The sequence below is a fragment of the Oncorhynchus mykiss genome, chromosome 17 (assembly GCF_013265735.2).
Source record: "Oncorhynchus mykiss isolate Arlee chromosome 17, USDA_OmykA_1.1, whole genome shotgun sequence".
Taxonomy (NCBI): Eukaryota; Metazoa; Chordata; class Actinopteri; order Salmoniformes; family Salmonidae; genus Oncorhynchus; species Oncorhynchus mykiss.
The window spans coordinates 88425833-88451950 of NC_048581.1; the positions used below are offsets into that span (position 1 = coordinate 88425833).

The 26118-nt window shown below is 43.0% G+C and overlaps 1 protein-coding gene and 2 long non-coding RNA genes across 4 annotated transcripts in view; 2 read left to right on the plus strand and 1 right to left on the minus strand.

Moving 5' to 3' along the window:
• Positions 1-8515: 8515 nt before the first annotated feature.
• On the plus strand, positions 8516-9684 carry LOC118940509. The gene is made up of 3 exons (XR_005037104.1): positions 8516-8754; positions 9285-9430; positions 9624-9684. It is a non-coding gene; the product is annotated as an uncharacterized LOC118940509 (long non-coding RNA).
• Positions 9685-10113: 429 nt separating this feature from the next.
• LOC118940508 lies at positions 10114-11000 on the plus strand. 2 transcript variants are annotated; one of them, XR_005037103.1, is made up of 3 exons: positions 10114-10306; positions 10467-10572; positions 10679-11000. It is a non-coding gene; the product is annotated as an uncharacterized LOC118940508 (long non-coding RNA). The 2 variants fall into 2 exon arrangements; XR_005037102.1 differs by having other exon boundaries at positions 10467-10546; positions 10606-11000.
• A 413-nt stretch (positions 11001-11413) lies between these two features.
• The window catches only part of LOC110494809 (glutamate receptor-interacting protein 2-like), a 163126-nt gene continuing 148421 nt past the window's right edge, over positions 11414-26118 (minus strand). Inside the window, exons 21-24 of the mRNA XM_036948442.1 lie at positions 22702-22819; positions 19290-19655; positions 16381-16527; positions 11414-11995 (exon numbers count right to left, since the gene is read on the minus strand). Of these exons, the coding sequence (XP_036804337.1) occupies positions 11765-11995; positions 16381-16527; positions 19290-19655; positions 22702-22819 (862 nt within the window). The 3' untranslated portion in view covers positions 11414-11764. The remainder of the gene's footprint in view (positions 11996-16380; positions 16528-19289; positions 19656-22701; positions 22820-26118) is intronic.

Genomic DNA, 26118 nt, shown 5'->3' on the forward strand with positions numbered 1-26118 from the left:
ACGTGTTTTTCTTGACCCAGTATCTGCAGACGAAGCCTCACCGATAAAAGATTTCACACACTGATCTGGGCCTGTATTGACAGTGTCTCGGAGCAGGAACTCTCTGTCCAATATAATATTTTTTTCAGTATCATGTTAAAAGCTAAACTAATCCTATATCAGTACTTCTACTTTGTGTCCACAGGCCCTGATCCCTGGCTGAAGAGTTTATGTTAGCCCCTGGGGAAGATAAGTCTATTATTAAAATAAACACAACAGTTATTTCTTCAATTAAGAATTTAGTTTTGTTTTCCATTTTGTGTCTGCCAGATTTCTCCAGGAATAGCTTATTATGGCAGAGGATATATTTGTGGAAAGATTTGGCATTTGCACTCTGTAATAACAATAAAATAACCAATTTCCTCTCGTGTTCCTACTTGTTCTTGCCTTTTATGCAACTCAGATGTTCAAAAAGTTATAAGTCATACAAACATATTTCAATCTGACTTCATCAGGACCAAAAATAAAGGTTTCAAAAAGGTCTCTTGAACTTTCATTTTAGTTTCATGTGTTTTAACCTTTTAAGAGTTTCATGTCTCTCTGTCTCTCTGTGTGGAGAGACTCTCTCTGTTTCTCTGTGTGGAGAGACTCTCTCTCTCTGTCTCTCTCTGTCTGTCTCTCTCTCTCTGTCTCTCTCTGTCTCTCTGTGTGGAGAGACTCTCTCTGTCTCTGTGTGGAGAGACTCTCTGTCTCTCTCTCTCTCTCTGTGTGGAGAGACTCTCTGTCTCTCTCTCTCTCTGTCTCTCTCTGTCTCTCTGTGTGGAGAGACTCTCTCTGTCTCTCTCTCTCTGTCTCTCTGTGTGGAGAGACTCTCTCTGTCTCTGTGTGGAGAGACTCTCTCTCTCTGTCTCTGTGTGGAGAGACTCTCTCTCTCTCTCTGTCTCTCTCTCTCCCTCTCTGTCTCTCTTTCTCCCTCTCTCTCTCTCTCTGTCTCTCTCTCTCCCTCTCTCTCTCTCTGTCTCTCTCTCTCCCTCTCTCTCTGTCTCTCTCTCTCCTTCTCTCTCTCTCTGTCTCTCTCTCTCTCTGTGTGTGTGGAGATCATGTGTTGCTTTGCGCTCCTCCGGCTGGGTGAAAAACAGGAAGTGAGTGACAGTTGACATCTGCCTGCAGTAGCAGGAAGCCTCTGTTTCTGCTCTGCTTTGTCCTGGAGATAGACAACTGTTGTGTGCACCGTGTTGCAGGCCATGGTTAGGGTTGTATTCATTAGGGCACACCGTAGCAACAGTGTTTCCTTTTCGTCAAGTTCAGGCAGTCCCTCTTTGTCTAAGTCCTTTTTCTTCCATTTTGGGGACCGATGAATCCCTGCTGTTTGCGTCGTGCAGTGGCAATGGCAGATAGTGGCCAAGCAGCGAGAGAAGTTGAAAAATACTGTAATGTTACCCTAGCCTCTAATCTTAGAAATATATTTAGTTCTTCTCAGAAGGTGCTGGAAAAATAAAACTCACACTAAGTTGGCTAAGCCACACAACAAAACATATATATATTTTTTTTTGGGGGGGGGGGGGGGGGGGGGGTGTTACCAAGCCTAAACACAATTTAGAGCATAGCCATTTGAAGAGTGTGTGTTTGTATACATACTGTATGTACTCTCAGCATTACGTAAAGAAAGGCCCAAAGGCATACATCATTAAGAACCCAGTTTACCTCTGCACTACATTAAGAACCCAGTTTACCTCTACACTACATTAAGAACCCAGTTTACCTCTACATTAAGAACCCAGTTTACCTCTACAGTAAGACCCCAGTTTACCTCTGCACTACATTAAGAACCCAGTTTACCTCTGCACTACATTAAGAACCCAGTTTACCTCTACATTAAGAACCCAGATTACCTCTACATTAAGAACCCAGTTTACCTCTACAGTAAGACCCCAGTTTACCTCTGCACTACATTAAGAACCCAGTTTACCTCTACACTACATTAAGAACCCAGTTTACCTCTACACTACATTAAGAACCCAGTTTACCTCTACATTAAGAACCCAGTTTACCTCTGCACTACATTAAGACCCCAGTTTACCTCTGCACTACATTAAGAACCCAGTTTACCTCTACATTAAGAACCCAGTTTACCTCTGCACTACATTAAGAACCCAGATTACCTCTGCACTACATTAAGAACCCAGTTTACCTCTGCACTACATTAAGAACCCAGTTTACCTCTACAGTAAGACCCCAGTTTACCTCTGCACTACATTAAGAACCCAGTTTACCTCTACACTACATTAAGAACCCAGTTTACCTCTACACTACATTAAGAACCCAGTTTACCTCTGCACTACATTAAGAACCCAGTTTACCTCTGCACTACATTAAGAACCCAGTTTACCTCTACAGTAAGACCCCAGTTTACCTCTGCACTACATTAAGAACCCAGTTTACCTCTACATTAAGAACCCAGTTTACCTCTGCATTACATTAAGAACCCAGTTTACCTCTGCACTACATTAAGAACCCAGTTTACCTCTGCACTACATTAAGAACCCAGTTTACCTCTGCAGTAAGAACCCAGTTTACCTCTGCACTACAGTAAGAACACAGTTTACCTCTACATTAAGCAAAGAAGGATAAACAAATAGTGAAATTGCCTTCCACCCCTACTTAAACATGATACTACAACAGCAGCAGTGTGTGTGTGTGTGTGTGTGTGTGTGTGTGTGTGTGTGTGTGTGTGTGTTTGTACATGTATTTGTATGTGTTTGGGATAATGTAAATACGGTATCAACAACAACATTTCATGTCTATAAATCTGGAAATTCATAAACTTACCTTTAGGGTCTATTCAATCCATATCGCGTAAATTCACCGCTACAGTGTGATTTAAACCGACTGCCTTCTCGGCTCAATCGGAAATTACCTTTCAATTATGTACAGTAGTTCAATCTGTAACAATAAACATATTTAAATTCTGTTACTCTAAGTAGCAATAAACATATTTAAATAACAACCTTTCATTTTCACTTTATGACACAAAACACGTAGCAAAAAAATATGTTTATTTTTGTATAATTATTTTTTTTTCCTTCATAAAAAAAAAAAAAAGAAAAGTCCAAAATAAAAACAACGGTTACATCATCAGCCCGATCTCAACCTCAATGACCTAAATTGATATACGTTTCTTTCCTTTCTTGTGCTTCGATCCATCGAGGGAGAAAAGCATCATATAAAAAAATACTATACAGAGAAATAGAACTTCGATAAACACATTTAAAAAATACACACTATCAATGCATGCATCAACTCCACCTTTTAAATGCATAGGGAGGGGATGGTTAGCGCTTGACTTGGTCCAGGAACTAAACGTTCTACTGCTTGAGTTCCTGTTCCTGTTAATAGAATATTAGCTCAAAAAGTATTGTGGAGCTGCTGCACCTAAATATAAACAGTACAGGAACCCGAAATGAGTCCCTATTTCAGTCCAAGTCAAGCACAGGGGATGATCACATGTAAAACTCCTAAAAAGTTTGTTAAACTCAAACCTTAAGAAGAGGAATTTCTTTTTTTTTGGGGGGGGGGGGGGGGGGGGGGGCACTTCATATTGTGAAGAAAAACACTTGTCTTCCATCTCAAAGTTTCATCATTTGTACATTAAGATACTTACAGTACACGTAACACTCTATTCTATCGAAGTGCTTTGAGAATGACCATTTTAAAAGTTTTGTTTTCCCCTTTGAGAAAAACAGAATCTGTTTTCCAAAGTATTCCCAGTCCCTAACCCTAACCCTAACCCTGACCCTAACCCTGACCCTAACCCTGACCCTAACCCTAACCCTGACCCTAACCCTAACCCAGTCCATATAATCTTACCCATTATGAACTGAAAAGCCTGACCCTAACCCTAACCCAGTCCATATAATCTTACCCATTATGAACTGAAAAGCCAAAAACTGATCCTGGATCAGCAACACTTCTCTGAGATGTTTTATTAGACGCAGAATTATGAAACTGCTCTGTGGATATCTGGGTTAAGGACCTGGTCATCTGAGCTCATCCAACCACCTCAAGCAAAACACATTATTAACAATGGCCTTCCATTACCAGGGGCAGATTTTGTTTACGTAAGAACTTATAGAGACACAGAACATAGAGAGAGAGAGAGAGAGAGACACATAACACAGAGAGAGAGAGAGACACACAGAACATAGAGAGTGAGAGAGAGAGAGAGAGAGAGAGAGAGAGAGAGAGAGAGAGAGAGAGAGAGAGAGAGAAAGTGGAGAGTTCTGTGAACAGCAGGACCAGGCCAGTTCCGTGGGCAATAATACAAGCTTGAACAGAGAAGCTGATTGTTCTTATGAGAATTCTCCAAAATCTCCAAGAACAATGAGTGCTCTGTACTTTATAGACCCAACTGGTGCTTTCCAACACTGGGTATAAACGGAACTCTGGGTATAGCAGTATTCTTCGGGTCATTGTTCCTGCTGGAAGGTGAACCTCCATCCCAGTCTCAAATCTTTTGAAGACTGAAACAGGTTTCCCTCAAGATGTTTTCAGCACCATCCATCATTCCTTAAATTCTGACCAGTTTCCCAGTCCCTGCCGATGAAAAACATACCCACAGCATGATGCTGCTACCACCATGCTTCACTGTGGGGATGATGTTCTCGGGGTGATGAGAGTTGTTGGGTTTGCGCCAGACAGCGTTTTCCTTGATGGCCAAAAAGCTCAATTTTAGTCTCATCTAACCCAAGTACCTTCTTCCATATGTTTGGGGAGTCTCCCACATGCCTTTTGGCGAACACCAAACGTGTTTGCTTATTCTTTTCTTTGTAAAGCCCAGCTCTGTGGAGTGTACGGCTTAAAGTGGTCGTATGGACAGATACTCCAATCTCCGCTGTGAAGCTTTGCAGCTCCTTCAGGGTTATCTTTGTTTAACTGGGAAAGTGTGTCTAAATTAGGCTTCAGATCCAGAAGGACAGAGGATAGAGGAATAGAGGGATAGAGGGGTAGAGGGGTAGATGGATGGAGTGGTAGAGGGATGGAGGGGTAGCGGGGTAGAGGGATGGAGGGGCAGTTGGAAGGATGGAGGGATAGAGGGGTGGAGGGATGGAGGGGTAGAGTGATGGAGTGGTAGAGGGATGGAGGGGTAGCAGGGTAGAGGGATAGAGGGATGGAGGGGCAGTTGGAAGGATGGAGGGATAGAGGGGTGGAGGGATGGAGGGGTAGATAGTAGGGTAGAGGGGTGGAGGGATGGAGGGGTAGATAGTAGGGTAGAGGGGTGGAGGGATGGAGGGATAGAGGGGTGGAGGGATGGATGGTTAGATAGTAGGGTGGAGGTATGGAGGGATAGAGGGGTGGAGGGATGGAGGGGTAGATGGAGTGGTAGAGGGATAAAGGGATATAGGGGTGGAGGGGTAGAGGTATGGAGGGATAGAAGGATAGAAGGATGGAGGGATGGAAGGATGGAGGGATGGAGGGATAGAAGGATAGAGGGATGGAGGAATGGAAGGATAGAAGGATAGAAGAATGGAGGGATGGAAGGATAGAAGGATAGAAGGATGGAGGGATGGAAGGATGGAGGGATGGAGGGATAGAATGATAGAGGGATGGAGGGATGGAAGGATAGAAGGATAGAAGGATAGAAGGATGGAGGGATGGAGGGATAGAATGATAGAAGGATAGAAGGATAGAAGGATGGAGGGATGGAAGGATAGAAGGGTGGAGGGATAGAGGGATAGAGGTATGGAGGGATAGAAGGATAGAAGCATGGAGGGATGGAGGAATAGAGGTATGGAGGTGGTAGACAGAAAGGAGGACAAACCTAAGAAAACATCAGTTGGATAAACAAAGACAACCTGGAAGTGGCATTACTCTAATATTATGTCTCTGAGTGTTGCTTGAGAGAAGCTGTAAATCCATTTGGCCAAAATGGTGAAAAATGAAAGAACATCAATCAATACACACAAAATAAAAACAGATAACAGTATACACATACTCATCCATCCACAGACAAATCACAGTATGTCCAGATTAAAGTTGCTGAAGGACCAAACACTTTAGTTTTTTTTTATCCCCATCACCAATAGCAGCAGGCTTTCTTCTTGTGCATTGTCATCCTTCACCCTTTGTCCAAAGTGTGTGTCTTTGTGTGTGGGTGTATGTGTGTGCGTGGGTGTGTCTGTTTGTGTGTCTGTGTGTGCGTGGGTGTGTCTATTTGTGTGTGTGTGTGTGTTTGTGTCTGTGAGTGTGTGTGAGTGGGTGGGTGGGTGCGTGTGTGTGTCTATGTGTTTGTGTGTGTGTGTCTGTGTGTTTGTGTGTTTGTGTCTGTGTGTGTGTGTGTTTGTGTGTGTCTGTTTGTGTGTGTGTGTGTTTGTGTCTGTGTGTGTCTGTGTGTGTCTGTGTGTGTGTGTGTGTGTGTGTGTGTGTGTGTGTGTGTGTGTGTGTGTGTGTGTGTGTGTGTGTGTGTGTGTTTGTGTCTGTGTGTGTGTGTGTGTGTGTGTGTGTGTGTGTGTGTGTCTGTGTGTGTGTGTCTGTGTGTGTGTGTGTGTGTGTGTGTGTGTGTGTGTGTGTGTGTGTGTGTGCGTGCGTGCGTGCGTGCGTGTGTGTGTGTGCGTGTGTGTCTTTTTCTCTGTGTGTGTGTGTATGTGTGTGTGTGCGTGTGTGTTTCCATATGTATGTGTGGTTGCTTTTCCAGGCCAAATGGCTTCTGCTTTTCGATGATTCAAACAAACAAAACTCAAACAAAATGAAAACATTTTCAGGCTACACTGAGTGTACAAAACATTAGGAACACCTTGTCTTTCCATGACATCGGCTGACCAGGTGAATCCAGGTGAAAGATATGATCCCTTATTGATGTCACCTGTTAAATCCACTTCAATCAGTGTAGATGAAGGGGAGGAGACAGGTTAAATAAGGACTTTTAACCCTTGAGACAATTAAGACATGGCTTGTGTATGTATTTGTGCCATTAAGAGGGTGAATGGACAAGACAAAGGATTTAAGTTCATTTGAATGGGGTATGGTAGTAGGTACCAGGCACACCGGTTTGTGTCAAGAACTGCAATGCTGCTGGGTTTTTCACGCTCAACAGTTTATTGTGTGTATCAAGAATGGTCCACCACCCAAAGAACATTCAGCTAAAACCTGACACAACAGGTTGTAAGCTCCCGAGTCGCAACAGAGTGCAAGAGGCGTCACTACGGTCCCTGGTTCGATTCCAGGCTGTATCACATCCGGCCGTGATTGGGACTCCCATAGTGGCCCAGCGTCGGCCGGGGTAGGATGTCATTGTAAATAAAAATGTGTTCTTAAACTGACTTGCCTAGTTAAATAAAGGTTAAATAAAAATAAAAAACAATTGGGAGTCAATATGGGCCAGCATCCCTGTGGAACGCTTTCGACACCTCGTACAGTCCATGCCCCGGCGAATTGAGGCTGTTCTGAGGGCAAAAATGGGGGGAGTGAAACTCGATATTAGGAAGGTGTTCTTAATTTTTTGTCCACTCACTGTATGACATAGGCAAATTGTTTCTTCTTCTTCTATGTTTTTGTAAGAGGTTGGCAGAATGGCAACACATGAAACACAAGACTTGTGGGGAAAATGCATCTGTAAAAAAAAGTCTTCATTTCTTTTTGCACCAGGGTTGGTGGGGCTGAAGACACTTCTCAGTGTTTGAGAGATCTGGGAGTCTCTAAGGATTTTGTTATTGAGTCCAGTGGCCACGAACAGTGTCTTTGGCTCTGAGCCTGTTTCTCTGAGCCTGTTTCTCTGAGCCTGTTTCTCTGTGTCTTTGGCTCTGAGCCTGTTTCTCTGAGCCTGTTTCTCTGTCTTTAGCTCTGAGCCTGTTTCTCTGAGCCTGTTTCTCTGAGTCTGTTTCTCTGAGCCTGTTTCTCTGAGCCTGTTTCTCTGTGTCTTTGGCTCTGAGCCTGTTTCTCTGTGTCTTTGGCTCTGAGCCTGTTTCTCTGAGCCTGTTTCTCTGTGTCTGTGGATCTGAGACTGTTCCTCTGAGCCTGTTTCTCTGTGTATCTGAGTCTGTTTCTCTGAGCCTGTTTCTCGGTGTCTGTGGATCTGAGTCTGTTTCTCTGAGCCTGTTTCTCGGTGTCTGTGGATCTGAGTCTGTTTCTCTGAGCCTGTTTCTCGGTGTCTGTGGATCTGAGTCTGTTTCTCTGAGCCAGTTGGTTCTAGTAAAGGGATCTAGTGAACATGTCAACTTTTATTTTTTATTTGTATAGTAAAGTTACAGGTCTATAGTCTATAGTACTGGTCTGTGTCTTTAGTTACAGGTCTATAGTACTGGTCTGTGTCTTTAGTTACAGGTCTATAGTCTATAGTACTGGTCTGTGTCTTTAGTCACAGGTCTATAGTACTGGTCTGTGTCTTTAGTCACAGGTCTATAGTCTATAGTACTGGTCTGTGTCTTTAGTCACAGGTCTATAGTACTGGTCTGTGTCTTTAGTCACAGGTCTATAGTCTATAGTACTGGTCTGTGTCTTTAGTCACAGGTCTATAGTCTATAGTACTGGTCTGTGTCTTTAGTTACAGGTCTATAGTCTATAGTACTGGTCTGTGTCTTTAGTTACAGGTCTATAGTCTATAGTACTGGTCTGTGTCTTTAGTCACAGGTCTATAGTCTATAGTACTGGTCTGTGTCTTTAGTTACAGGTCTATAGTACTGGTCTGTGTCTTTAGTTACAGGTCTATAGTCTATAGTACTGGTCTGTGTCTTTAGTCACAGGTCTATAGTACTGGTCTGTGTCTTTAGTTACAGGTCTATAGTCTATAGTACTGGTCTGTGTCTTTAGTCACAGGTCTATAGTACTGGTCTGTGTCTTTAGTCACAGGTCTATAGTCTATAGTACTGGTCTGTGTCTTTAGTCACAGGTCTATAGTCTATAGTACTGGTCTGTGTCTTTAGTTACAGGTCTATAGTCTATAGTACTGGTCTGTGTCTTTAGTTACAGGTCTATAGTCTATAGTACTGGTCTGTCTTTAGTCACAGGTCTATAGTCTATAGTACTGGTCTGTGTCTTTAGTCACAGGTCTATAGTACTGGTCTGTGTCTTTAGTCACAGGTCTATAGTCTATAGTACTGGTCTGTGTCTTTAGTCACAGGTCTATAGTCTATAGTACTGGTCTGTGTCTTTAGTTACAGGTCTATAGTCTATAGTACTGGTCTGTGTCTTTAGTCACAGGTCTATAGTACTGGTCTGTGTCTTTAGTCACAGGTCTATAGTCTATAGTACTGGTCTGTGTCTTTAGTTACAGGTCTATAGTCTATAGTACTGGTCTGTGTCTTTAGTTACAGGTCTATAGTACTGGTCTGTGTCTTTAGTCACAGGTCTATAGTCTATAGTACTGGTCTGTGTCTTTAGTCACAGGTCTATAGTACTGGTCTGTGTCTTTAGTCACAGGTCTATAGTCTATAGTACTGGTCTGTGTCTTTAGTCACAGGTCTATAGTCTATAGTACTGGTCTGTGTCTTTAGTTACAGGTCTATAGTCTATAGTACTGGTCTGTGTCTTTAGTTACAGGTCTATAGTCTATAGTACTGGTCTGTGTCTTTAGTCACAGGTCTATAGTCTATAGTACTGGTCTGTGTCTTTAGTTACAGGTCTATAGTACTGGTCTGTGTCTTTATTTACAGGTCTATAGTCTATAGTACTGGTCTGTGTCTTTAGTCACAGGTCTATAGTACTGGTCTGTGTCTTTAGTTACAGGTCTATAGTCTATAGTACTGGTCTGTGTCTTTAGTCACAGGTCTATAGTACTGGTCTGTGTCTTTAGTCACAGGTCTATAGTCTATAGTACTGGTCTGTGTCTTTAGTCACAGGTCTATAGTCTATAGTACTGGTCTGTGTCTTTAGTTACAGGTCTATAGTCTATAGTACTGGTCTGTGTCTTTAGTTACAGGTCTATAGTCTATAGTACTGGTCTGTCTTTAGTCACAGGTCTATAGTCTATAGTACTGGTCTGTGTCTTTAGTCACAGGTCTATAGTACTGGTCTGTGTCTTTAGTCACAGGTCTATAGTCTATAGTACTGGTCTGTGTCTTTAGTCACAGGTCTATAGTCTATAGTACTGGTCTGTGTCTTTAGTTACAGGTCTATAGTCTATAGTACTGGTCTGTGTCTTTAGTCACAGGTCTATAGTACTGGTCTGTGTCTTTAGTCACAGGTCTATAGTCTATAGTACTGGTCTGTGTCTTTAGTTACAGGTCTATAGTCTATAGTACTGGTCTGTGTCTTTAGTTACAGGTCTATAGTACTGGTCTGTGTCTTTAGTCACAGGTCTATAGTCTATAGTACTGGTCTGTGTCTTTAGTCACAGGTCTATAGTCTATAGTACTGGTCTGTGTCTTTAGTTAGAGGTCTATAGTCTATAGTACTGGTCTGTGTCTTTAGTTACAGGTCTATAGTCTATAGTACTGGTCTGTGTCTTTAGTCACAGGTCTATAGTCTATAGTACTGGTCTGTGTCTTTAGTCACAGGTCTATAGTACTGGTCTGTGTCTTTAGTCACAGGTCTATAGTCTATAGTACTGGTCTGTGTCTTTAGTCACAGGTCTATAGTACTGGTCTGTGTCTTTAGTCACAGGTCTATAGTACTGGTTTGTGTCTTTAGTTACAGGTCTATAGTACTGGTCTGTGTCTTTAGTTACAGGTCTATAGTCTATAGTACTGGTCTGTGTCTTTAGTTACAGGTCTATAGTCTATAGTACTGGTCTGTGTCTTTAGTCACAGGTCTATAGTCTATAGTACTGGTCTGTGTCTTTAGTTACAGGTCTATTGTCTATAGTACTGGTCTGTGTCTTTAGTCACAGGTCTATAGTCTATAGTACTGGTCTGTGTCTTTAGTTACAGGTCTATAGTCTATAGTACTGGTCTGTGTCTTTAGTTACAGGTCTATAGTCTTTAGTACTGGTCTGTGTCTTTAGTCACAGGTCTATAGTCTATAGTACTGGTCTGTGTCTTTAGTCACAGGTCTGTAGTCTATAGTACTGGTCTGTGTCTTTAGTCACAGGTCTATAGTCTATAGTACTGGTCTGTGTCTTTAGTCACAGGTCTATAGTCTATAGTACTGGTCTGTGTCTTTAGTCACAGGTCTATAGTCTATAGTACTGGTCTGTGTCTTTAGTCACAGGTCTATAGTCTATAGTACTGGTCTGTGTCTTTAGTCACAGGTCTATAGTCTATAGTACTGGTCTGTGTCTTTAGTTACAGGTCTATAGTCTATAGTAATGGTCTGTGTCTTTAGTCACAGGTCTATAGTCTATAGTACTGGTCTGTGTCTTTAGTCACAGGTCTATAGTCTATAGTACTGGTCTGTGTCTTTAGTCACAGGTCTATAGTCTATAGTACTGGTCTGTGTCTTTAGTTACAGGTCTATAGTCTATAGTACTGGTCTGTGTCTTTAGTTACAGGTCTATAGTCTGTAGTACTGGTCTGTGTCTTTAGTTACAGGTCTATAGTCTATAGTACTGGTCTGTGTCTTTAGTTACAGGTCTATAGTCTATAGTACTGGTCTGTGTCTTTAGCCACAGGTCTATAGTCTATAGTACTGGTCTGTGTCTTTAGCCACAGGTCTATAGTACTGGTTTGTGGCTCCTGTCTGTAGTTCATTCAGAAGTTCAGTCTGTGACTTGGTGTGTCCATGGTACTGGACTGTGGCTGCGTCTGTAGTTCACATGTCCAAAGAAGGTCCATTGTTCTGTGTGTGTCTGTAGATTCACAGACTGCTCCATGGTAACGGTCTGCGGCATGGCGTGTCTGTGCTGTCTGTCTGTAAATCACAGGTCCATGGCTCGGGTTGTAGTGGTATAGTGGTGGTGGTGTTCCCTACTGTTGGACTGCAGTGCAGAGATGAGAAGGCCTTGGTCCTGGTCCAGACAGTCCGGTTCATGGTGCAGTTGCTGGGCCAGAGGGTTCCTGCTGATCACCAGCTCCAGCTTGTCCCCGGCCTCGGTGATCAGAGGCACAGCCAGGCAGCAGTCGAAGTCTCTGGTACGCACGTGGTTCACCTACAGCACCAGGGGAAAGAGAGTCATGAATGACCAAAGCAAAAATAGGTTTTTAGAAGCAAAAAAAAAATTTGCAAATATATTAAAACATGTTTTATGTAAGTATTCAGACTCTTCGCTATGAGACTCTAGATTGAGATCAAGTGCATCCTGTTTCCATTGATCATCCTTGAGATGTTTCTACAACTTGATTGGAGTCCACCGTGGTAAGAACACAGTGGCCTCCATAATTCTTAAATGGAAGAAGTTTGGAACCGCCAAGTCTCTTCCTAGAGTTGGGCGCCCGGCCGAACTGAGCAATCGGGGAAGAAGGGCCTTGGTCAGGGAGGTGACCAAGAACCTGATGGTCACTCTGACAGAGCTCCAGAGTTCCACTGTGGAGATGGGAGAACCTTCCAGAAGGACAAGCATCTCTGCAGCACTCCACCAATCAGGCCTTTATGGTAGACTAGTGACCAGACAGAAGCCACTCCTCAGTAAAAGGCACATGACAGCCCGCTTAGAGTTTGCCAAAAGGCACCTAAAGGACTCTCAGACCATGAGAAACAAGATTCTCTGGTCTGATGAAACCAAGATTGGACTCTTTGGCCTGAATGCCAAGTGTCACATCTGGAGGAAACCTGACACCATCCCTACGGTGAAGCATGGTGGTGGCAGCATCATGCTGTGGGAATGTTTTTCAGCGGCAGGGACTGAGAGACTAGTCAGGACCGAGGTGAAAGGCGAACGTAGCAAAGTACAGAGAGATCCTTGATGACAACCTGCACCAGAGCGCTCAGGACCTCAGTTTGGGGCGAAGGTTCACCTGTGCAGCGACGACTCCCCATCCAACCTGACAGAGCTTGAGAGGATCTGCTTGGAAGAAACTCACCAAATACAGATTTACCAATGTTGTAGTGTCATACTCACGCCACGAGGCTCAAGGCTGTAATCACTGACAAATGTGCTTCAACAAAGTACTGAGTAAAGGGCCTGAATACTTATGGAAATGTCATATTATTGTGCACTGTCCCTGTAAAAAAATATATATATTTCAGTAAGTATATATATATATATATATATATATATATATATATATATATATATACATATACATATATATATATACATATATATATACATATATATATATATATATATATATATATATACACATATATATATATATATATACATATATATATATATATATATATATATATACACATATATATATATATATATACATATATAAGAAAATCTAAAAAAAAAAGTGTTTTTGCTTTGTCATTATGGGGTATTGTGTGTCGATTGAACAATTTCATCAATTTTAGAATAAGGCTGGAACAAACCGTGGAAAAAGTCAAGGGGTCTGAATACTTTTTTTTTTAATGCACTGAGTACAACAAACGGCATCCATAATCCATATTGGTGAGTGGACAGATTTGCCTTCCTATAATGACTTCCTAATATGGATGCCGTACACACGTCTTCTATTACTGTACACGTGTCACAGACAGATTCTAGAACATTCCAATCAAGGACTAGTGTATTGGAATAAACCCCACTGCAAGTCAACAGTAGCCTTTACAACAACTCTGTTATTTCTGCTCTAACCACATAAGTCTGTAGTATTGAGTCTGATTCGTATTACAGAGCCAAGCCAAGCCAAGCCAAGCCAAGCCAAGCCAAGCCAAGCCAAGCCAAACTGTACTGGGCCGGCCTGGTTACACATCTACTGTACCATAGTGGCTGGAACCAGATTGGAAAGACAGTGTGAAAATAAAACATCAGAGCCAGCCACAGTACGATTTATGTTTGGCCGTGAAGTGTGGATCGGGCCTTGGAAGACAGCTAGGGAACTGGGATCTAGAAGCTAGGAGCTCTGGCAGATCTGCTGTGTGTGCGTATTGAACTTTTTAAAAATGTATTTTTTTATCTTGGCTGAGTCCGTACGTGTCGAACGTCAGTTTTTATAGTAAGTAGTTCTGGTTTCTGTATTTACCCTGAATAAGTGGACTTTATTCAACTGTGGTTTTGGCTTAATCAGAACCACAATCATTCTTCTATCCTAGTCTAAAAACGTCCTTCCTATTTTCTTGTTCTTTTCTTCTTGTGGCTATAAAACGGTAGATAATATAATGACAGTACTATATGAGAAGATATTCCCACCAGTATGGTTGATATTGAACTAAAACTCATGCCATCTCCCAGTGGCCACAACCTAACCTGTCCCACCATGTTTCCTCTGGCTACAACCTAACCTGTCCCACCATGTTGTTTTCTCTGGCCACAACCTAACCTGTCCCACCATGTTGTTTTCTCTGGCCACAACCTAACCTGTCCCACCATGTTGTTTTCTCTGGCCACAACCTAACCTGTCCCACCATGTTGTTTTCTCTGGCCACAACCTAACCTGTCCCACCATGTTTTCTCTGGCTACAACCTAACCTGTCCCACCATGTTTTCTCTGGCCACAACCTAACCTGTCCCACCATGTTTTCTCTGGACACAACCTAACCTGTCCCTCACAACCTAACCTGTCCCACCATGTTGTCTCTGGCCACAACCTAACCTGTCCCTCACAACCTAACCTGTCCCTCACAACCTAACCTGTCCCACCATGTTTTCTCTGGCTACAGCATAATTGTTAATAGGCTGATCATTATATTCACTTGACAGCGGTCTGTAATCAGTGGCACAGTTTGCAGGAGAGAGATGGAGGGCCCTAGTCGATAGGCTAAAGGAAATCACACTAAACTAACACAGAGACATTATCATTAGATACTGAAACCACTGGTACCATGCTGTGTGTGTGTGTGTGTGTGTGTGTGTGTGTGTGTGTGTGTGTGTGTGTGTGTGTAATAATATAATACATGCCATTTAGAAGATGTTTTTATCCAAGTGGTCACAGGAATCATTCCACTATCCTGGTGTTGCCATGCTCTACCGACTGAGTTACAGAAGTGTGTGTGTGTGTGTGTGATGTTACAAAATAAAACGTATCGATGTTACATCATGCTCCGCCACGCCCTCTACTGCTCATCCGGTGTCTCCCTGACCTGCCACCACTCCCCCAGTGCTCTTTCCCTCTGTGTGTGTGGTGTGTGGTGTGTGGTGTGTGTGTGTGTGTGTGTGTGTGTGTGTGGAGACAGGTGTGCTGGAGTCAGAGCAGATCCCCACCAGCTGCAACCTGTTCCATAATAAAGACCTCTACAAATACTCAGCCCTGCCACTTCCATGCTGCCAGATCGTAATCTCTGCTCAGTCAGTCTACGTTTCTAGCCGTTTGCTCCTGTTTAGATCCTGTTGACCTGTTGTGCCTGTTTTCCCTTCCCTGATGCTGTTTTCCTCTCCGCTACAGTTCCGCCCGCTCTGACTCTAGTCCGTGTCTCCAGTCCTACGTCTCGTCAGTCCTGCTACTCTGTCCTGGATCCCCCACTTTACGGCTCTCTTCGATTCCCCTCCGGATCTGCTTTCCCTGTCCTAACACCTCTCGCTCCAGCCTTAGCCTCCACACCAGGTTTCCTGCAACCCCCCCCCCCCCCCGTTTCAATAAATACTTTGGTTACCTCATCCCGGTCTCCTCTTCTGCTCATGGGTTTTCACCTGTTCCGCTCCTTGTGACACTCGGCAGAGTCACATTTGAACTCTGTCCAACCTTGGCGTGATAAACGGGCCTTTGTCTATGACTTCCTCTCCACCCCTTACCTACCTATCTATCTCACAGCAGTTTATATTTAACCTGCTGGCTGGGTGTCAGGCATGAACAAACACTACTTATATGGAACAGAGTAAATAGGCATTTCAACATCATAGCTTCAGCCGTTGGTAACTTGTGTAATGGACACGGGCTGGAAGGTCAAACACTACTTACAGATACTAGCACTGGCAGGGTTCTCTCTGTCTCTCCCCCCTCTGCCTCTCACTCCTCTTTCTCTCTCTGTCTCTCATGCCTGTCTCTCACTCCTCTGTCTCTCACTCCTCTGCCTCGCACTCCTCTTTCTCTCTCTGTCTCTCATGCCTGTCTCTCACTCCTCTGCCTCGCACTCCTCTCACTCCTCTTTCTCTCTCTGTCTCTCACGCCTGTCTCTCACTCCTCTGTCTCTCACTCCTCTGCCTCTCACTCCTCTCTCTCTGCCTCTCACTCTGTCTCCTCACTCCTCCGTCTCTCTCTAGGCAGGCAGGCAGGCACAAGCTGGGTGAGTAGGTACAGGCTGGGGGGGATAGGTACAGGCTGGGTGAGTAGGTACAGGCTGGGGGGGATAGGTACAGGCTGGGGGGGATAGGTACAGGCTGGGGGGGATAGGTACAGGCTGGGGGGGATAGGTACAGGCTGGGGGGATAGGTACAGGCTGGGGGGATAGGTACAGGCTGGGGGGGATAGGTACAGGGAGAGTGAACACCTGTAGGATCCTGTCATATGGTTTCAGGCCTGCGCGGTCTGCTGGGCCCTCTGGACGGATCATGTTGACGTAAACACCTTTCTCCAGGAACCCGTCGGAGACGCTGAAGCCGAAGTCATCGCTCTCTGGATCCTTCATCACCGTCACCTGGGGAATTACAACCCGTTAGTTCATTTAGCTTGTTAGTTTAGAGCTGTGAACACATAGTTACAACCTGTTAGTTAATTTAGCTTGTTAGTTTAGAGCTGCAATCACATAGTTTCAAGGCTACATATGTAGCTTCAAGACTATTCTTAGGATTCAGACCTTGGTAGTGGTATATTGGCTAGACCACAAACCCCAGTTACTACCATAAACAGAACAGTAAACAAGTAGTTGTGTGTCATACCCGCGGTATATTGTCTGATATACACAGCTGGATTGCTGTTTCGGCCAATCAGCATCCAGGACCCAAACTACCCGGTTTATAATAAGGCCCGAGGGGGTGTGGTATATGGCCAATGTACCACGACTAAGGGCTGTTCTTACGTGCGGCGCAATGCAGAAATCCTGGATACAGCCCTTAGCCGTGGTACATTGGCCAAATACCACAAACCCCCGAGGTGACTTATTGCTATTATAAACTGGTTACCAACGTCATTAGAGCTGTAAAAAGAAATGCTTTGTCATACCCGTGGTATACGCTCTGGTGTACCACAGCTGTCAGCCAATCAGCATTCAGGGCTCGAACCACCCAGTTTATTATATGGTGTAACCTTTCATTTAGAGTTAGTTTATTTAGCTGACAGACACTCTTATTGAAGACTTCATTTACAGTTAGTTTATTTAGCTGACAGACACTCTTATTTACAGTCATTTACAGTTAGTTTATTTAGCTGACAGACACTCTTATTGAAGACTTCATTTACAGTTAGTTTATTTAGCTGACAGACACTCTTATTGAAGACTTCATTTAGAGTTAGTTTATTTAGCTGACAGACACTCTTATTGAAGACTTAATTTACAGTTAGTTTATTTAGCTGACAGACACTCTTATTGAAGACTTCATTTAGAGTTAGTTTATTTAGCTGACAGACACTCTTATTGAAGACTTCATTTAGAGTTAGTTTATTTAGCTGACAGACACTCTTATTGAAGACTTCATTTACAGTTAGTTTATTTAGCTGACAGACACTCTTATTGAAGACTGCATTTACAGTCATTTAGCCGACGTACGATACAATACGTGGATTCAAGGTGCAATAGCCATCACGATCACTGCGAGTAAAACCTTCCTCAGTAATATCCGCCATGAGAAAAGTTACAGCAGGCAGGTTGGTCTGACACGGGAGAGCAGGGTACACAAGCCGATCAATCAATAAGAGTGTTGTTGCTCAATAATGCATGTATTGATCTATTATTGATTACAGTGATGTGTTACACTGTCTAGACCTCGTCAGAACACGGTGGTCAGGTTCCAGTGGTGCCGGGCTCTCCAAACCTGTTCCTGGAGAGATACCTTCCTGTAGGTTTTAACTCCAACCCTGTTCCTGGAGAGATACCTTCCTGTAGGTTTTAACTCCAACCCTGTTCCTGGAGAGATACCTTCCTGTAGGTTTTAACTCCAACCCTGTTCCTGGAGAGATACCTTCCTGTAGGTTTTAACTCCAACCCTGTTCCTGGAGAGATACCTTCCTGTAGGTTTTAACTCCAACCCTGTTCCTGGAGAGATACCTTCCTGTAGGTTTTAACTCCAACCCTGTTCCTGGAGACTACCCTCCTGTAGGTTTTAACTCCAACCCTGTTCCTGGAGAGCTAACCTCCTGTAGGTTTTAACTCCAACCCTGTTCCTGGAGAGATACCTTCCTGTAGGTTTTAACTCCAACCCTGTTCCTGGAGAGATACCTTCCTGTAGGTTTTAACTCCAACCCTGTTCCTGGAGAGATACCTTCCTGTAGGTTTTAACTCCAACCCTGTTCCTGGAGAGATACCTTCCTGTAGGTTTTAACTCCAACCCTGTTCCTGGAGAGATACCTTCCTGTAGGTTTTAACTCCAACCCTGTTCCTGGAGAGATACCTTCCTGTAGGTTTTAACTCCAACCCTGTTCCTGGAGAGATACCTTCCTGTAGGTTTTAACTCCAACCCTGTTCCTGGAGAGATACCTTCCTGTAGGTTTTAACTCCAACCCTGTTCCTGGAGACTACCCTCCTGTAGGTTTTAACTCCAACCCTGTTCCTGGAGAGCTAACCTCCTGTAGGTTTTAACTCCAACCCTGTTCCTGGTGAGCTACCCTCCTGTAGGTTTTAACTCCAACCCTGTTCCTGGAGAGCTAACCTCCTGTAGGTTTTAACTCCAACCCTGTTCCTGGAGAGCTACCCTCCTCTAGGTTTTAATTCCAACCCTGTTCCTGGAGAGCTACCCTCCTGTAGGTTTTCACTCCAACTCTGTTCCTAGAAAGTTAACCTCCTGTAGGTTTTCACTCCAACCCTGTTCCTGGAGAGCTAACCTCCTGTAGGTTTTAACTCCAACCAAGGTTCCTAGAAAGTTAATGTTCTGTAGGTTTTAACTCCAACCCTGTTCCTGGAGAGCTACCCTACAGTAGGTTTTAACTCCAACCCTGTTCCTGAAGAGATACCCTCCTGTAGGTTTTCACTCCAACCCTGTTCCTGGAGAGACCCTCCTGTAGGTTTTAACTCCAATCCTGTTCCTGAAGAGATACCCTCCTGTAGGTTTTAACTCCAACCCTGTTCCTGGAGATATCCCCTCCTGTAGGTTTTAACTCCAACCTTGTTCCTGGAGAGATTCCCTCCTGTAGGTTTTAACTCCAACCCTGTTACAGGAGAGCCACCCTACAGTAGGTTTCCACTCCAAACCTTTTGTAGTTAAAACCTACAGGAGGATAGCTCTCACTGGTGGGTATGGCAGTCACCTTGTGTAGCTCCAGAGGGGTAGGGGAGAGGATCTCCTGCATCTCTTCCTTGATCCTACGAGACTCCCAGGTCTTCTCAGACACCCGGAGTGTGTTCTTTGCCCTGGCCTCGTGATGCAGCTGGGTTCTGGCCTCGTGATGCAGGAGTTGGGCCTCCGGGTGCAGATGGGCCTCCGGGTGCAGGTGGGCCCCCTGGTGGAGGTGGGCCTCCTGGTGCAGGTGGGTCTTGGCATCGTGGTGCTGGAGGGAGCTCCTCCGCAGAGGGCTGATGCGGGGCTGGCAGACGGGGTCTCCAGGGTGGGGGAGGCCATGGGACTTGTTACCATCCACCCCAATACTGATGGCACTGCCCGTCATAATAGATGCCTACAGAGAGAGTAGAGTAGATAAAAATATATATAAAATATATAAGTATATAAATTAAAATGTGTCGATCAATATGTCAACTTTGTCACAGGCCTAACAACATCCGTGCCAATATATCCTCCAAACACCGGCTTCTCTGGCATTATCACAAGTAGAGTAGAGAGTAGAGAGTAGAGTAAAACGTAGAGTAATGAGTAAAGAGTAAACAGTAGACAGTAGAGAGTAGAGTAGAGTAAAGAAAATAATAGAGTAAAGAGTAAAGTAGAGTATAGTATAGTAAAGAGTAAAGTGTAGAGTAAAGAGTAAAGTAGAGTATAGTAAAGAGTAAAGAGTAAAGTATAGTATAGTAAAGAGTAGAGTAAAGAGTAAAGTAGAGTAGAGTAAAGAGTAGAGTAAAGAGTAAAGTATAGTATAGTAAAGAGTAAAGAGTAAAGTAGAGTAAAGAGTAGAGTAAAGTAGAGTATAGTAAAGAGTAGAGTAAAGAGTAAAGAGCAGAGTAAAGAGTCAAGTAGAGTAAAGAGTCAAGTAGAGTAAAGGGCAGAGTAAAATAATGAGTAGAGTAAAGTGAAGAGTAGAGTAAAGAGTAAAGTAGAGTAAAGAGTAAAGTAGAGTAAAGACCAGAGTAAAATAATGAGTAGAGTAAAGTGAAGAGTAGAGTAAAGAGTAAAGTAGAGTAAAGAGTAAAGTAGAGTAAAGAGTCAAGTAGAGTAAAGAGCAGAGTAAAATAATGAGTAGAGTAAAGTGAAGAGTAGAGTAAAGAGTAAAGTAGAGTAAAGAGTAAAGTAGAGTAAAGAGTAAAGAAGAGTAAAGAGTAGAGTAGAGTAAAGAGTAGAGTAGAGAAGAGTAAAGAGTAGAGTAGAGTAAAGAGTAGAGTAGAGTAGAGCATAGAGTAGAGTAGAGTAAAGAGTAGAGTAGAGAAGAGTAAAGAGTAGAGTAGAGTAAAGAGTAGAGTAGAGAAGAGTAAAGAGTACAGTAGAGTAAAGAGTAGAGTAGAGTAGAGCATAGAGTAGAGTAGAGTAAAGAGTAGAGTAGAGAAGAGTAAAGAGTAGAGTAGAGTAAAGAGTAGAGTAGAGAAGAGTAAAGAGTAGAGTAGAGTAAAGAGTAAAGTAGAGTAAAGAGTAAAGTAGAGTATAGTAAAGAGTAGAGTAGAGAAGAGTAAAGAGTAGAGTAGAGTAAAGAGTAGAGTAGAGAAGAGTAACGAGTAGAGTAGAGTAAAGAGTAGAGTAGAGTATAGTAAAGAGTAGAGTAGAGTAGAGTAAAGAGTAGAGAAGAGTCAAGTAAAGTGAAGAGTAGAGTAAAGAGTTTAGTATAGCAAAGAGTAGATTAAAAAGTAGAGCAAAGTGTAGAGTAGAGCAGAGTATAGTAGAGTATAGTAAAGAGTAGAGTAGAGGAAATAGTAGAGTAGAGTACAAAGTAGAGTATAGTATAGTATAGTATAGTATGGGATAGTAGAGTATAGCAGAGTATAGTAGAGTAGAGTATAGTAGAGCAGCGTATAGTAGAGTAGAGTATAGTGGAGTAGAGTATAGTAGAGTAGAGTATAGTATAGTATAATAGAGTATGGTATGGTATAGTGTAGTAGAGTGGGGTATAGTATAGTACAGTGTAGTAGAGTATATTAGAGTAGCGTATAGTAGAGTAGAGTAGAGTATGGTAGAGTAGAGTTGAGTATAGTATGGTAGAGTAGAGTATAGTAGAGTATGGTAGAGTAGCGTATAGTATATTAGAGTAGAGGAAATAGTAGAGTATAGTAGAGTGGAGTAGAGTAGAGTAGAGTAGAGTAGAGTAGAGTAGTGTATAGTATAGTAGAGTAGAGTAGAGTATATTAGAGTAGAGGAAATAGTAGAGTGTAGTTCTTTATTTATTGAACCTTTATTTAATCAGGGAGTCATACTGAGACCAAGGTCTGTCTATTTTACAGATGAGCCCTGAATTACATACAGTGCATTGGGAAAGTATTCAGCCCCCTTGACTTTTTAAAAACATTTTGTTACGTTACAGCCTTATTCTAAAATGAATTGAATACTTTTTTTCCATCATCAATTGGGTTTTTGCTCTAACATACACTGTCAGCTGTGAGACCTTACATAGACATGCCTTTCCAAATCATGCCCAATCAATTGTATTCACTACAGGTGGACTCCAATCAAGTCGTAGAAACATCTCAAGTATGATCAATAGAAACAGGATGCACCTGAACTCAATTTCAAGTCTCATATCAATGGGTCTGAATAAGGTATATGTTTTTTATTTTTAATAAATATGCAGAAATGTCTTAAAACCTTTTAGAATGCTGAATACATTCCGAATACACTGTAAATAAAGTAACAATAGATGCTATGCTAACTGATATATAAAGCAACCATAGATGCTACGTTAACTATATATAAAGCAACCATAGATGCTATGCTAACTGATATATAAAGCAACCATCGATGCTATTCTAACTGATATATAAAGCAACAATAGATGCTATGCTAACTGATATATAAAGCAACAATATATGCTATGCTAACTGATATATAAAGCAACAATAGATGCTATGCTAACTGATATATAAAGCAACAACAGATGCTATGCTAACTGATATATAAAGTTACAATAGATGCTATGCTAACTGATATATAAAGCAACAATAGATGCTATGCTAAGTGATATATAAAGCAACAATAGATGCTATGCTAAGTGATATATAAAGCAACAATATATGCTATGCTAACTGATATATAAAGCAACAATAGATGCTATGCTAACTGATATATAAAGCAACAATAGATGCTATGCTAACTGATATATAAAGCAACAATAGATGCTATGCTAACTGATATCCGGACGACGCTGGGCCAACTGTGCGCCGCCCTATGGGACTCGATGTCACGGCCGGCTTTGACACTGGGATCGAGCCCAAGGCTGTCGTAACGCATCAACACTGCGATGCAGTGCCTTAGACGGAGGCCAAATCTACCGTTTTCAACCTGTATTACGGGCTGTGAGTGTAAAGGATTGCTTGCCTTTATTTTTAACCAGATAAGTTAAGGTAGTATACCTCTATCTCTCTGAGGAGCTCAGACTGTCCACAGGTCTCCAGGTCTTCCAGTGCCTGACACCAGAAACTGTCCTCGTGGTCGAGCATGATGGCGTCACTGTGAGGCTGGCTGGTGTATCTGTATCAACGACCACAGGAAAGTACAGGTGTTAGATGTTACATGCTAGATGTAACACGATGCAGTCACTATGAGGGCTGGCAGGGTAGCCTAGTGGTTAGAGCGTTGGACTAGTAACCGGAAGGTTGCAAGTTCAAACCCCTGAGCTGCCCCTGAACAGGCAGTTAAACCACTGTTCCTAGACCAGTTAACCCACTGTTCCTAGACCAGTTAACTCACTGTTCCTAGACCAGTTAACCCACTGTTCCTAGACCAGTTAACCCACTGTTCCTAGACCAGTTAACCCACTGTTCATAGACCAGTTAACTCACTGTTCCTAGACCAGTTAACCCACTGTTCCTAGACCAGTTCCTAGATGCTAGATGTAACACGATGCAGTCACTATGAGGGCTGGCAGGGTAGCCTAGTGGTTAGAGCGTTGGACTAGTAACCGGAAGGTTGCAAGTTCAAACCCCTGAGCTGCCCCTGAACAGGCAGTTAAACCACTGTTCCTAGACCAGTTAACCCACTGTTCCTAGACCGTCATTAAAAACAAGAATTTGTTCTTAACTGACTTGCCTTGTTAAATAAAAATGAGGCTGGTGCATGCTAGATGCCGTCACTATGAGGCTGGCTGGTGTATTGTTCTGGTCTATTCTATTTTGCTACCCTGCCACAAAAAAAACACAAAACTTGACAAGTAACAAAAAAAAACACTATACCAACAATACAACCAAAAAAGAAGGTGAGTAAAAAAAAATTGTGTGTGTAACTGTGGCAACACAATAAAGAATCCGAATATGTGTTACATTTAGCAGAACATGAAGCTGTCATTGGCCCCCACAGCTCAACAACAGTCATTTAACAACAGCTGATGTTACGGCAAAACGACATGTGCAAGTTATTTTATTCTGGTGAGACAGAGCGAAGAGGGGAGGGAATGAGAAGAGGAGAGTTGTGTATAGTACAGTATGTATAAGAGAAGAGCAGTACATGAAACCCTACAGTATGTATGAGAGGAAAGCAGTACATGAAACCCTACAGTATGTATGAGAGGAAAGCAGTACATGAAACCCTACAGTATGTATAAGAGGAGAGCAGTACATGAAACCCTACAGTATGTATGAGAGGAGAGCAGTACATGAAACCCAACAGTATGTATGAGAGGAGAGCAGTACATGAAACCCTACAGTATGTATGAGAGGAGAGCCGTACATGAAACCCTACAGTATGTATTAGAGGAGAGCCGTACATGAAACCCTACAGTATGTATGAGAGGAGAGCAGTACATGAAACCCTACAGTATGTATGAGAGGAGAGCAGTACATGAAACCCTACAGTATGTATTAGAGGAGAGCCGTACATGAAACCCTACAGTATGTATTAGAGGAGAGCCGTACATGAAACCCTACAGTATGTATGAGAGGAGAGCAGTACATGAAACCCTACAGGCAAATAAACACACAACCTGGTGGAAGAGCAGTTCATAGCTGTGACACTGAACACCTGAGTCGAGAGAGAGAACAGCGAGAGGAGAGAGACAGCAGAGAGAGATATAGAGAGAGAGAGAGAGAGAGAACACCGAGAGGAGAGACAGCAGAGAGAGAGACAGGAGAGAGAGAGAGAGAGAGAGAGAGAGAGAGCAGCGAGAGGAGAGAGACAGCAGAGAGAGAGACAAAGAGAAAGAGAGAGAGAGAGAACAGCGAGAGGAGAGAGACAGCAGAGAGAGAGAGAGAGAGAGAGAGAGAGAACAGCGAGAGGAGAGAGACAGCAGAGAGAGAGAGAGAGACCCAAAATTAAGGAAAGCTTTGACTATGTACAGACTCAGTGAGCATAGCCTTGCTATTGAGAAAGGCCGCCGTAGGCAGACATGGCTCTCAAGAGAAGACAGGCTATGTGCTCATCGCCCACAAAATGAGGTGGAAACTGAGCTGCACTTCCTAACCTCCTGCCCAATGTATGACCATATTAGAGAGACATATTTCCCTCAGATTACACAGATCCACAAAGAATTCGAAAAACAAACCCAATTTTGATAAACTCCCATATCTACTGGGTGAAATTCCACAGTGTGACATCACAGCAGCAAGATTTGTGACCTGTTGCCACGAGAAAAGGGCAACCAGTGAAGAACACACACCATTGTGAATACAACCCAAATTTATGCTTATTTATTTTATCTTGTGTCCTTTAACCATTTTTACATTGTTAAAACACTGTACATTTGTAATGTCTTTATTGTTTTGAAATTTCTGTACGTGTAATGTTTACTGTTAATTTTTATTGTTTATTTCACTTTATATATTCACTTTATATATTATCTACCTCACTTGCTTTGGCAATGTTAACACATGTTTCCCATGCCAATAAAGCCCCTTGAATTGAATTGAATTGAAGAGAGAGAGAGAACAGCGAGAGGAGAGAGAGAGAGAGAGAGAGAGTGGGAGCGAGAAAGAAGAGAAGACAAGAGAAAAGAGACAGAGGGAGAGCGGGAGAGAGACAAAGAGAGACAGAGAGACAAAGAGATGCACAGAGACAAGAGACAGACAGTACAGACAGGGAAAACAAGGCTAAGAGGTATGAAAAAAAATGGTATAAAAAATAATGACAGGCTTTCACTCTTCACTATTTTGTATGTTTTAATGGCTGACATCAATGCATTCCAATGGCTTAGAAAAATATAGTACAAATACGGGTGCGTTGGTAAATGCGCTCTGGCTATCTACTCTAATTTCAGAGCACTCTCGTCTGAGTGTGCCAGAGCGCAGAATAACTGATTCATTTACTAACGCTCAACACCCATTGAATATGGCAGAAAACGCTCAACACCCATTGGATATGGCAGTAAACGCTCAACACCCATTGGATATGGCAGTAAACGCTCAACACCAATTGGATATGGCAGTAAACGCTCAACACCAATTGAATATGGCAGTAAACGTCGGCAAAAAAAGCTCATTTAAATTGTTGCCAGCAGCACAGTTACAGTCACCAACGTTCTGGATAACATGAAAACAGCCTAACCAGCTCTGCCAGGGGGAGTAAAATGGTCAGCGTGAGAGCTGTTCTCTCATTTGTGTCTGGAAGTCGCTAGCAAGCTAGGTAACATTAGCCAGTTAGCTTGGGTGCTTGACTGCCGTTGTGAGGCCAGATCGCTCGGATGAACCCTACTCCTCGGCCAGAGCATCCAGTGTGTTCTCTGAATGCTCGGATGAACCCTACTCCTCGGCCAGAGCATCCAGTGTGCTCTCTGAATGCTCGGATGAACCCTACTCCTCGGCCAGAGCATCCAGTGTGCTCTCTGAACGCTCGGATGAACC